A 13195-nucleotide genomic window follows, 5' to 3' on the forward strand; every position below is an offset into this window, starting at 1 on the left:
TAATTATTAACATATATATCATTTTTATTTTTATTAATTAAATACAATATATATAAATAAATTGATATTTATTTTTTATTATTATTAATAAATCATGATGTTTTCATAAATTGTCTATATTTGTGATTTAACAAAATTAATTCATATACAATTAAATAAATAAAAAAATATGGTTAACATGTTTTATACATTTATTTTTGAGGTCATTTCTCTCATAATTTTTTTTCATTGATGTCAGGTATACGTAAATTTATCACATTATCAAAAAAACATTATAACTATAATCTATGATATTGCATTGGTTAATTATTACAATATAATATAGTTTATTTTCAAAATTATATAAATGCATTTCAATGTATAGTAATATAATCAGATTAACCAGATATTGCTTAAACTAATAAATAAAACAACAATTTATTACTTTTATAAACAATTATTGTATATTATTTTGACTTAAAATTTATTATAATCATTAGTTAGCAAATGTCAATTAGTCAAATGACTTATTTAAATTATTTATTGAAATATAAAATACCGTATAATAAAACTATTTAGTAGTTATTGGTTAATTTTACATATATATAAATTTATCTTATTTACTTAAAATTGCAATTTTAAAAAATAACTGAAATAGGAAATAATTTTTTTAACAGAAATAAATAAACAAATACTTTATTTAATAAATATTAAAGCAATGCAAACAAACAAAATATTATTTACAATTTTTGGTATATCTTATAACTTATTTTTTGTTAACCAAAATATTATATTATTATTTTATTTAATCAAATATTTATTTATGTATTTATCATCAAATATGCATTTATTTAATTAAAAATTATTTATTTAATTGAATATTATTTATTTAATTAAATATTTTTTTTACTTTTTAATCATAATACAATACATACAATACAAGTTAATTATATATTTTTTTTTATAACACATAAATTATTGTGATAAAGATTATTATTGTATTTAACAATAATTACCTGTCATATACTGTACCATACATACACTAAATATAAAAAAATAAATTTGTTATCAATGAGACCATTAAGTTTTAATTGTTACTTTATAATTGTTTTAATTGTACTCTATAAAGCAACAACAAAAAATATTATTAGAAAATATTATTAGAAAATATTATTAGAAAATATCAACAAAAATAATACCAATTATTAATTTATTTTTAAAAAAATAAGTGTTACTAATTGTGTATTTTTAACTTTCAATTTTATTTTATTACTAATAAATAGTTTGTTTTATTTAAAACATATCATATTTAATCATAACTTTAGACTACCCGGCAATAATCGGCAATGTACTATTGGTCAGAATCGGGTAGTGCCGAACCCGATGGTGTAGGTGTTCAGGCACATTCATTACACTGGAGTGACTATCTAGTTATTGGCCTCTATTTTGCTGGCATACTGGCCGTCGGCTATTGGGTATTATGACAACAATACAAAAAATAATAATGATTTATTGATAAAATAATTTAATGATTAAATCAATATTATATATATATATATATATATATATATATATATATATAGTCATCCCGTAAAAGTCAAGGAGATTCAGTGAGCGGCTATTTTCTGGCCAATCGTAGTATGCATTGGATACCTGTAAGTTGGTTATATCAGCTACTATTGAATGCAGGGTTGTGTGAAATTTTGGCTTTTACCCCCCTGGCCTGAAGCCAGAAAGTTTATCGGCGCCGAAGGCGCCGAAAATTTTTTTCAATTATGTAAAATTTTATATTAAACAAAAAAATAAATATTAAATTAGTTTTAATATAAATTAATAGCTTATGTATAGAAAATAAATAGATAAAAATGCTTAATTACATCAATTTAACATTATTTACACTAGTTAGGGCACTCCACAAGCATAAATTCCCACCAAATTTTCAAAAAAATTAATGATATTTTATTTTATTTATAGCTGTTTATAAAAGATAATATATATTTTATTTCTTATTAAAAGTCGAAAACTAAGATTTTTAGCATAAATTTTAAAATAATTATATTTTAATATTTTTAAACTTTATATTAAAATTTGTTAGTTATGTGCTTTAAAAATAATATATATATATATATATATATATATATAGTCCCACCAATTTTCAAAAAAATAATCAAATATTTTATTTTATTTTTTAGCCTTTATAAATGATAATATTTATATATATTATTTCTTATTAAAAGTAGAAAACAAATTTTTAGCATAAATTTTAAAGTTATTATATTTTAATATTTTTAAATTTTATAGTAAAATGTGTTAGTTATTTTTCAATATGAAATACTATGTAAAAAAATATTCTTAAATTAATTATTTAGAACTAATTATTTATTTCTGACAATTTTATTATTATTATTATTAAAACGTTTTAATAAATACAGTATTAAAATGTGTTAGTTATGGTTCAATATAAAATACTAAAAAAATATGAACTAATTAATAATTATGCCAATATTATTATTATAAAACGTTTTAATATACAGTATTATATCATTAATTTTTAATCAATAACTATTTTTTTTAAAATCTAAATAATATTTTTATTTAATAATTATAATTATATTTGTTATATATATATTATATATAGAAAACATTTTGAGTATTGAGAAATTAAGTTGAGAATATTTTTATTTGTTAATTTATTGAAAATTTAATGGGAATTTAGCGGGAATTTAGTGGGAATTTATGGGAATTTATTGGGAATTTAATGGGAATTTAATGGGAATTTAATGGGAATTTAATGGGAATTTACTCAAATTTGGCAAAAATTGTCGTTTAAAAATGCAATAAAAAATGTTCACCCCCCCCTATACCCCCCAAGCTTTTTCGAAAATTTTGCCATTTTACCTCCCCCTATACCCCCCTGAAATCGAAAACCTTTAGCAACCCTGATTGAATGTGTGTGCAATTATGAAAACTGTAGTTAATTAGGTGGGTGCCTCATTGTTTGCCAGCAATGTTGGTTCGGGACATTTTGTTGGTCTGGCCGGATCAGGTGCCAGCAGCGGATTATCTATATCAGCGTTTGAATTTAATGTATACATAAATATATATATAAATAATTTTTCAAATATAAATTATAATATTTTTTTGATATTATATTTAATAAAAAGGCAATGTTTGTATTGTTGGTGTTGGGCTGGTTTTTTCTACCCGTCTATTTTGCTGCCGGTGTAAGTTTAAGTTATTTATTTATTTATTTATTTTTTATACAGCAAGTAATTGTTTTGTCAACATTTTTTTATATAAATACTAATAATACTAAATAATAATTATATTCAAAAATAATAGGTGAATACAATGCCTGAATATTTGCGCAAACGATTTGGTGGCCAAAGAATCCGTATTTATTTATCAGTATTAGCTCTATTGCTATATATTTTTACTAAAATATCTGTAAGTTTTTAAAAAATCAATCAATCAATCATTTAATTTGTACTTAAAATTCAAAAATCAATTAATATATGATAATTATAATTATGTTATTTTTTTAAAGGCTGATCTCTTTGCCGGTGCGCTATTCATAAAGCAGGCTCTGGGTCTTAATATGTATGTATCAGTTATCATACTATTGGCCATTTCGGCAGTGTTTACAATGGCTGGTGGCTTAACAACAGTTAGTTAATAGTAACAAATAATATATAAGCAGATTATTTATTTAATTTAAAAACATCTAATAATAATATTATTATCTTTAGGTAATGTGGACTGATTTTGTACAAACAATACTCATGTTAATCGGTGCACTTGTACTCACTATTTTAAGTATAGTTTTAATTTAATTTATCATTAATTAAAACAATTATCAGTAGTAACAACAACAACAAAAACAATTAAACTAAAACTAAACAACTGTCCTTATGATTAGGTTTAATTGAGGTAAAAGGTTACAGCAATTTGATGGATAACTTTGCAACACTGGCTGAGCCTACAAACCAGTCGTATGCGGCCATAGAAGACGGCAAGTCGTGCAGTGCTGTCAATAAATACTATAGAAATCTGTTGCGTCCGGCAAATGATGCCGACCTTCCCTGGACTGGTATGGTGTTTGGCATTACCATATCGGCTGTATGGTACTGGTGCTCAGATCAGGTAAATTAGATTTTTTAATAACTAAAAAAACAGATATATATATATTATTGTTGACCAAACAGGTGATCGTTCAAAGAGCGTTGTCAGCGAAAAACATATCGCACGCAAAGGCCGGCTGTACTCTCTGTTCATTTTTAAAGATATCGCCACTCTATCTAATGGTTTTGCCGGGAATGGCTGCCAGAGCTTTGTGGCCAAGTATGTCATACACATTAATTAGATATTAATGGATACAGTATATTAAAAAAATCAAATTTATGGCAATTACTGTTTGATACCTGTAGATGAAGTTGGCTGCTCTGATGCTGCCAAATGCAAAAGTATATGTGGTTCAGAAGCCGGCTGTACCAACATTGCCTATCCGCTACTTGTGCTCAGAATTATGCCAAAAGGTATGTCCACACAAAAATCATAAACCAACTTTTTTTTGTATATTAATAGTGAATATTTATCCTACTTTTATCAACAAAAAGGTGTGACCGGTCTTATGTTGTCCGTAATGATGGCCGCACTCATGAGTTCGTTGACATCAATTTTCAACAGTGCTTCCACCATATTTACTATTGATATTTACAACCGGTTTCGTCGACAGGCCTCTGAGATTGAACAGGTCATCGCTGGCCGAGCATTTGTATTGTTTTTGGTAGTGATCAGTATATTTTGGATCCCAATCATCGAAACCTCACAAAATAGTCAACTTTTCAATTACATCCAAAGTGTCACCTCATACCTATCGCCGCCGGTGTGTGCCGTCTATGTGTTGGCCATATTCTGGGGCCGAATCAATGAAAAAGGAGCCTTTTGGGGACTCATGATTGGTCTGGCTATCGGAATCGTCCGGTTTGTAATGGAGTTCTCCTACAGTGTTCCGCTATGCGGTTCGGGTGTTAAAGACAGTCGACCGACCATACTGTCCGAAATTCATTATTTGCATTTCGGTATCATTTTGTTTGTCATCTCATTGATAGTGACAACAGTGATCAGTCTGTTGACGAAACCGATGGAAGAGAAAAATGTATAAAAATTTAACAAAAAATATTATTAATTATTATTTATTTTTTTGTTTGATTAAAACTTATTGAATATTTGAAATTTATTTGAACAGTTATATCGGCTAACATATTGGTCAAAGTATAGTCAACTGGTGCGCGAAGACATTGATTGTGAAGAACAAGTCAGTAAACAGTCCGGTGAATCAAACAACTGTTTTGTGTCCGACGAAATGCCAACCGAAGATACCATTAAAGACCGACCAATAGATCAAAGTTCAGAAGACAAACAGAAACGAAGACTGTTATATACCATTTGTTGTGTAGGATCTGCTAATGGATCGACTGATGATGACTTGAATGTTGAAAACAAATGCAAAATAGAGACAAAAGAAGAAGAGGCGGTCCGATGTGCCGAAGAGGCCAAAGAAAATGATACCGTTTGGCGTGGAATTAACAATCTGTTTGCCATACTTGCTATCGCTGTCACCGCTTTCTTCTGGGGTTATTATGCTTAAGATATCAAAACAATTTGTTTTTTTTCAAATACTTATATATAATGAAAAATATTTTGTTTTCATATTTATATTATAAAATTGTTACTGTGAATCATTGTATGGATGAATATTTATATATCATTTATTAATACAATTAATTTTAATGAATAGTTAGTTTGATTAATAAATAAATAAATACTATTCAATCAATTAATTGTAATATAATTTTGTTTATTTGTTTAATTGATTTGTAATTAACAAAAAAAATTTAATAATAATTTGAAACAAATTGACTGACAAAATGAAAGAAAGAAAGAAATATGTCATTGATTTTGACATCATTTCAATTGACTGATCCCTGAACTGAATTGGTGTCTGTGTTTCATGGATTACGATTCAGACAGTGAGCCATAACATGGTTACGACAAATGGATTTGTAAATAAAAATTTTGTTACAGACATCACATCTGAACGGTCGGTAAAATGACAAATGATTTTCGATATGCATACGAAACAGACTGATGTCATCGACATTATTCATGTTTGTACACAAACGACACGAATACATCTTTTTTAACTTCTTTTTCTTCTTGTTTTTCACGGATTCGGATCGTTTGCCACCATCTCTACCACTGTCGTTGTTGTTAGCGGTAGAAGTACTCGGACCAGCCGTCGATGAGTGAGCAGTGGTGGTGGCGGCGGCGGATTGATTTTGAGGCCAACCGTTCATCGGTATTGGCTGCGGCATCCAGTGATAGGCCATCGAAGTTGACTGCAATTGGGAGATACAGTTCTGCGGCTGAATGTTACCATTGGTCGGGTGCTGATAGTTGGGGAAAAATATCAATGGATTCATCCATTGGGGAAGACATTGATTGTTTGTCTGTTGTTGAAGATTCAACACATGATTGTTGTCTGACTTTTCTTTTTCACTGATCTGTGAATTGTTTTCCGATTCTTGTAATTCTTGTGTCAACTCTTTGTTCACTTGTTTGTCAGTCATTTTTGTTTTTAATTTATCGATACTTATTAACAAATTAATCCTTAATTAAACGGCTTTTATTTATTTTTGATTTAACTATAATTTTGTAAAATTTATTTATTTAGTTTTTTCACGTGCAGTTAAAATCACTATTTAATTATCAAATTTTTAATAGACCTTAGAATTGATAAATTTACAGTTTATTTACATCAAAATTCATTGTATACCTAATAATACAGATATAAACTACATTTATAACCAATATTAACTAATTATAAATTGATGTCAAAATATTTTATAGACATAAATTATTTCAATCAAATTGATTCAATTGTTTGTATAGGTTGTTATCATTTATCGATATGTTATATGCAGTAAATTGATTCATGTATATTGTATTAAAGTTTTTTAGTAAATGTCGCGCACATTATTATATAAAATACAATACATTTAAATTATCTGTAAAATTGATTTTGAAACAAACTATAGTAATTAAGCATTTAATTTCAATAAATTATCATTTTGTTTGTATATCATCTAATATAATGTCATCATTATTACACATTACACGACTATCATTAGTCAATTGTTTTGCATTGAAGTTTTACCATCAATTGTTTGCTAACAGATATCGACAACAATTGCCAACAAACCGCCAAAACTATTGTCTACTAAAACAGTTTAGTCAGTGTTTGCGATGCTGTCATCAGTTGCTAACAATTGACGAGATTGTGAACGAGTGTCAAATAAAGACACTGCGAGTCTACAATCAAGGCTATACGGATGATGGTAAAAGTGGAACCGGTTGTGTGGTCGACGGCTACGGTGGTTATGTGGTCACCTGTAGCCATGTCGTCGGCGATATGAGGACAGTGTTTCCCAAATGTCAGTTACCGCCAAACTATCAAAAGATAACCAAACGTGCATTTGTATTGTATGTCGAGCCGTATAACGAGTTGGCATTGATTAAGATCTGTTACAAAGCCGATGACCGGCTAATGGAAGAATTGGACGATTTCGAGTACGCCGACGAAATGGCCGATTTCGGCGAACATGTAGTTTGTTTGGGTTATCCCCGAACTAAATACATGATGTCGACCACTGGCTATATAAACAGTCCGCAATCTATTCAAATACAGCCATATTTCAATCACTATCGATCAGCGGACAGCTTCCACATTGAACATACATGCGGTACGTCCAACGGGTTTTCTGGCAGTCCCATCATTGATGAATCGGGAAAGTTGATTGGCATACATCATAGTAAAGCCGATCGTAACAAAAAGTTTGCAAATCCAACGGATCAATTGTCTGGTATTTTGCTAATAATTTATCCATTTTTTTCTCTAATAAAATTAATTAATTTTTTTTCCTATTATTAGAGTTTATGGAGAATAGTATCGATTTTCTTGAGAAACAGGAGGTAAACAACAACTATTAGATTTAATAAATATTTAATTACAGATATAATGTTTGCACTTATTATAGATGATAACTGAAGACGAAGACAGAAAACGTTTGATTAGACAGAAAAATACTTTTGATGACAACCGACGTCTGGGACTAGAGATCTATTGGTATAATATATTTTATGTTAAAGAGTATCGTAAGTATATTAAAATGGATGGACGAAAATTTAAAAAGAAACAGTTGACCTACGAGGCCAGTGGTATATTTGTTTGGACAGTTGTCACCAGTAATGAACAAAAGTAAACGAAAATACTGTACATATACGGTATAATAATAATAATAATTTTGGGTATTGTTTTTAAATGTTTGTATTTCAGTCATTTACTACAAGACTTTGATATAATTATTCAAATTAATTATCAAAATGTTAACTCAATTAACGACTTGAGTCAAGCACTGGTAGCCAATGTTGGAAAAGCTATTATATTGACAGTCATACGCAAAGAGAAAGAATATGAGATACCTGTTAGTACCGATCAAATGTTTGAATCATTTAATAGTATTTGAATTTTATATTAAACTCTGTCTATATTATTATTATTATTATTATTATTAATTTTTATAATACAATTAAATGTTATCAAATAAAATCCATATTACTTTTAATCGTTTGCTATAATTACCTAAAAAAATAAAGTACTTTATAATAATTATTTAAGTTTACTGTACATACAGTATATACAGTATATACTACTATACATATTAGTATTTAAATTATTAATATATCAGTGATATAATATCACTCATTAAATATTGAATTATTTATCTTCTTAATCTTATATTAATTATATTATAGATTTATAATAAATAATAGATTAATATTTTTTTTAAACAAATATTTTTTAAACAAAAATACCAATTGAAATAAAAATAAAATAATTTGATTTAATGTTTTATTTTGTTGGTGTCAGAGTACAAAATTATAAAACATTTTTTTTATTGTACAGTATTTACATCAATAGAGATATCAATGGACTTTGACGGGTGTACATTGATGTCTATTGTGGTAAATAAAACAAAAAAAAAGTTTTTTTATGATTATTAAATAATTAGTAAAGTTTAGAAATTTAACATTTTTTACTTTTATTTAACAAAAATAAAAAATTTTAATCGTATTTATAAAATTTTATTGAGTATTACTGGTTATCTAACTTCGATGTTTATCTGAATCTAAATCACTTAAACTTAAATTAGTACTATTATTATAATTATTATTATTATTAACAATATCATTATCATTAATAAAAGCTGTATTAGTAAAATTATTATTATTATTATTATTATTATTGTTAATATCGACAGTTTTATTGTTAGCGTCGGTAATAATATCATTAATTTTGATGGTCGTCACCAACTCATGAATAACTGCCGGTGCCGGTGGTTTCTTTTTATTTCCCAACAAATCCATTGTCATTTTGGTAAACGGTTTGGTTGCAACAAATCCTACTAATAGAGAGATCAGGTATGTGATGATAAAGTCGGCCACAGTAGTGGTCATCTGATACCGGAAGCAAATAAACAAACAAAAAGAGATAAAAAAAATTTAGTTTTAAAAATGTCTATATTTTTGGGCAAATTGGGTGTGTCATATTTTTTTAAATGCTCACAATGTAGTAATCATTATAGGTGACCTGTTCCCGTAATGTACCGATTCGATATAAAATCACAAATAGATGTATCTGTTACAACAAATATATAAACAATTAGATATTTTTTGTTTTGTTTTTTTTTTAATATATAATTACGATATAAATTTCAATAGCTAAGTTATCAACAATTTTGAATCCCCTCCAACCCATTAGATTGTTTAAAAATGCTATAATAATAATAATAATAATAATAAATAAAGAGTTATTAAGATTATAATCAAATAATAAGTATAGTAATAGTCATTACCGGCTCTACCGGTAGCACAGGCATAGATAAGCCACGAAAAACCTGTCAAATAACAGACTTTATGGAGTACTAGATATGCATGCATTTCGTAGCCGTAAAAGCCATCGTATTTGTAATCAAATTGTAGAAAATCTTTGTTCCAGAAGACAATCCAGAAGCTTATGGATAGTGTGATCAACCATAGAAATGCTTCGCCTATTCGGCCGCCCAGATATGCATTGGGATGGCGTCTGATAGTGTAAGCCAATAGCATACCCATAACATAGGTCTGTACATACGGAAAAAACGACCAATACTGCCACTGCCAGCCATTAATGTTTCCGATGACGTTATCCCAGGTAAATGATTCATAGATGTGGGGCATATCGGCCATACCGTACCTCATAAACAACGGTATCGATATACCGATGATTAATAGCACAAAATTCCAGATGACACCTATTTTTGGCATCTTATAGAGTGCCAGAAAGGCTATCGGCGACAATGCATACAATTGAAAGTCAGCCGAAGCATACCTGTGCCATAATATATATAAATATAATTATTATTATTATTTTTTATCATTATTTTCTTTTTTAATTTCTTTAAAAAATGTTACATTACTTACCAGCTTACTGTCAGACACTACCGAAACCATACAGTATAATAATAATAATAAATTAATTAATAATATTAGACTATAAATGTCAACTATAAATAATTGTCAAATATTGTCATACCTGTAGAGGTGACGTGACATTACTGTTGTCATACATTTTATAATTAAAATTATTAACCATTAATAATGGTTTGTACCATATTTTATAGCACGGTTCAGTTACAAAAATTTTCATATTACCCCAAAATGGACCTAAATTTTGTTAATTTCAAAATATCATTAAAAGATTATTCTATATTATCAATAAAATGTTATTTAGCTTATAATTATAATTACCATCTCCTATGTATTCAAAGAGAAATGATATGCAAATACCGATAATTAGTATCGGAACTACTCGTAAATATCTATATTTAAAAAAAATTTTAAAAATTAAATTAATTATATATTACTATATATTATTAATTATACTACAGTCTGTTATCATAAATATATAATAGTAAAATGATAAAATCAATTTATTTAAAATGTATTATTTGTTGTTGATATGACCCGCAAACCTGAATATAATAAATTGTATATAATTGAACCGTCCTTTACTTTGCTCCAATTTTGACATAATTGTATTGCACAATAGGATTGCTATATTTAAAATAATTGATAATAATAATAAACTAATTTTGTTTTAGGAGTTAGGAGTTTATTATGAAAAAATTTATATATTTATATACTGTACATCTCATACCTGATATAAACATAAAGTTATCCATAAGTAGAGGATTAGGGATCAGCATATTTCGATAGTCATCTTTCATCCTATAGACTACCGATAGAAAATAGTTTCTTACGTGTACTACTAAAACGCCCGATTCATATGTGTGAACCAATATCACCCAAAATGTTAGGCCAGCTTTCATACCATCCATGGCTTTCAGTTTTTCGTATTGTCTCAAACTAAACAATTGTTTGGCACTCTGACGGCCGGAAAAACAGTTGACTATATAACCAATTGTTGTATTAGCTATCCATCTGTTAATAAACATAGTCTTCGGCATCAAATCGATGATTGTACTCAACAATGTCACGATTACCATCGATGACAATATAATACTAGATTTTAAATGACAACAATTTATTATTATTTTTTCATTAATAAATGGAAAATTTTTTGTTTGTTTATTAATATATCATTTATTACGCGGAAATCCATTGATGTTTAGTGAAAACTATGGGCTTATCTTTGTAATCACAATCTTCGTTGAATTTCATGGGTAGTCTAGTGATCGGATATATTACTAAATTGATTGAAATAAATTATTTTTTAATAACAATAAAAATTAATTAATTATTATTAAAATATATTATCAAAAACTAATAATATTATTAGTATTATTATAACTTTATGATTATAACTAATAAAAACCTAGCCTTACATTGATTTATGGCAAACGCTAAGTCATTTGGTTTACAAGTGGTGGGCAAACAAAATCCGTTTATAAACTTTACTCCTCTGGCAAAGTACTCAAGATATTCAAATGTGAGATCAATTTCGTGACGATTTTGTCTCTTGAGCACAATATTTCCGTAATAGCCTAACAAATTGAAAAATATCTTTTTCGTCTTTTCCGACGAGTTTACAGCTTTTAAGAGACCAACTGGATCAACATCTGCCGGATCAATGTCAAGAATCCAATCCATATCTAGTGCACAGTATTGTCCTTTGATGGTCGGTTTGTCCGTTTCGGCCGCACTTTCGATGCTCAGACATTCATCATAGTTGCCGTACGGCGGACCAGACATATCGACGACGCTCATACTCATCGATGGTTGGGAATCAAGAACTAAATATATATATATATAATTATGTTTGTTTTTTGTAATGTTTAAAATGTCAAAAACATTTGTATAAAATACATAATTAGTTTTTTTTATAAATATTTTATCATTAAATATTACATTTAAGTGCCCAGAGATCGCCATTTCTCATGCCATTAATAATCCTCATCAATGAGTTCATACAATTCTGGTCGATGTCTATAGTCATCAACAGTTCGGCAATTCTATTGCTGACTCTTTTGTTAAGTTCGGCTGTCTTTTCGGTAACATTTTGTCGATATTGTTGTAGTCTATTGAATGCGTTTACCGTATCGTTAAATGATTTCAATGTTTGTTTAATATTTTGTTTGCCCTCTTCATAGTCTTCCGGTGCCATCATTTCGACAATATTATCGATAATACCCTCTTCGCTGCATTGCTGGTCATCGCTGTCATTGTCGTCGTAGTCATCGTTAGTAAAATCATTGTCCGTTTGATTATTTGTTTTAAGACTAAAAACAGATTTACTAGAATCTAAACAATTGTTTAATCTAATAGATGCTAATAATATTAATAATAATATTAATAAATAGTTTTTATATTTCATATTTAAACTAAATATATATTAAATAACTTCAATCTACTATTTAATTTACTTAATTTCTAAAGTTTACATTAGATACTACACATATTAATAATTTTAGTAATAGATTTAATAATTATAAAACATTATGTGCACAAAACAATACAGTAATCACATATAAGTTTAATTTTGCTAAACGATAATAGTTTTCATTTGCAAATGTTACAAAATAATAATGTTTTT

The 13195-nt window shown here is 27.7% G+C and overlaps 3 protein-coding genes across 3 annotated transcripts; 2 read left to right on the forward strand and 1 right to left on the reverse strand.

Moving 5' to 3' along the window:
• The first annotated feature begins 1263 nt into the window (after positions 1-1263).
• On the forward strand, positions 1264-5643 carry LOC128963899 (sodium/glucose cotransporter 4-like). The gene is made up of 12 exons (XM_054310440.1): positions 1264-1454; positions 1563-1634; positions 2962-3066; positions 3144-3203; positions 3322-3426; positions 3527-3646; positions 3729-3795; positions 3899-4122; positions 4185-4320; positions 4407-4514; positions 4596-5137; positions 5228-5643. The coding sequence occupies exons 1-12, from the start codon at positions 1326-1328 to the stop codon at positions 5627-5629; spliced, it is 2070 nt and encodes a 689-aa protein (XP_054166415.1). The 5' UTR covers positions 1264-1325; the 3' UTR covers positions 5630-5643.
• A 1472-nt stretch (positions 5644-7115) lies between these two features.
• Positions 7116-8567, forward strand: LOC128964371 (serine protease HTRA4-like). Its single transcript, XM_054310961.1, has 4 exons — positions 7116-7904; positions 7973-8013; positions 8079-8299; positions 8378-8567. Exons 1-4 carry the CDS (start codon positions 7136-7138, stop codon positions 8565-8567), a joined length of 1221 nt encoding a protein of 406 aa, XP_054166936.1. The 5' UTR covers positions 7116-7135.
• Positions 8568-9680: 1113 nt separating this feature from the next.
• LOC128964372 (uncharacterized) lies at positions 9681-12766 on the reverse strand. Its single transcript, XM_054310962.1, has 8 exons — positions 12511-12766; positions 11978-12395; positions 11300-11664; positions 11115-11196; positions 10891-10961; positions 10752-10806; positions 9957-10471; positions 9681-9739 (listed from the first exon to the last, which is right to left on the reverse strand). Exons 1-8 carry the CDS (start codon positions 12764-12766, stop codon positions 9681-9683), a joined length of 1821 nt encoding a protein of 606 aa, XP_054166937.1.
• Between the last annotated feature and the right edge of the window lie 429 nt (positions 12767-13195).

This window comes from Oppia nitens, unplaced genomic scaffold, assembly GCF_028296485.1.
Source record: "Oppia nitens isolate AA-2021 unplaced genomic scaffold, nextdenovo-longstitch-racon4-pilon3 scaffold8_pilon_pilon_pilon, whole genome shotgun sequence".
In the NCBI taxonomy this organism is placed as follows: Eukaryota; Metazoa; Arthropoda; class Arachnida; order Sarcoptiformes; family Oppiidae; genus Oppia; species Oppia nitens.

What these genes read in the sequence shown, in the direction of transcription:
- LOC128963899 (XM_054310440.1), top strand. Translation starts at nt 1,326, where the DNA reads ATGTACTATTGGTCAGAATCGGGTAGTGCCGAACCCGATGGTGTAGGT. An exon ending in CCGTCTATTTTGCTGCCGGT is followed by an intron (nt 3,204 to 3,321) that starts GTAAGTTTAAGT and finishes CAAAAATAATAG; the next exon opens with GTGAATACAATGCCTGAATA. An exon ending in GCTCAGAATTATGCCAAAAG is followed by an intron (nt 4,515 to 4,595) that starts GTATGTCCACAC and finishes ATCAACAAAAAG; the next exon opens with GTGTGACCGGTCTTATGTTG.
- LOC128964371 (XM_054310961.1), top strand. Translation starts at nt 7,136, where the DNA reads ATGTCATCATTATTACACATTACACGACTATCATTAGTCAATTGTTTT. An exon ending in TCCAACGGATCAATTGTCTG is followed by an intron (nt 7,905 to 7,972) that starts GTATTTTGCTAA and finishes TCCTATTATTAG; the next exon opens with AGTTTATGGAGAATAGTATC. An exon ending in ATTTTCTTGAGAAACAGGAG is followed by an intron (nt 8,014 to 8,078) that starts GTAAACAACAAC and finishes CACTTATTATAG; the next exon opens with ATGATAACTGAAGACGAAGA.
- LOC128964372 (XM_054310962.1), bottom strand. Translation starts at nt 12,766, where the DNA reads ATGGCACCGGAAGACTATGAAGAGGGCAAACAAAATATTAAACAAACA. An exon ending in CGATCTCTGGGCACTTAAAT is followed by an intron (nt 12,396 to 12,510) that starts GTAATATTTAAT and finishes ATATATATTTAG; the next exon opens with TTCTTGATTCCCAACCATCG. An exon ending in TAACTTTATGTTTATATCAG is followed by an intron (nt 11,197 to 11,299) that starts GTATGAGATGTA and finishes TTTTAAATATAG; the next exon opens with CAATCCTATTGTGCAATACA.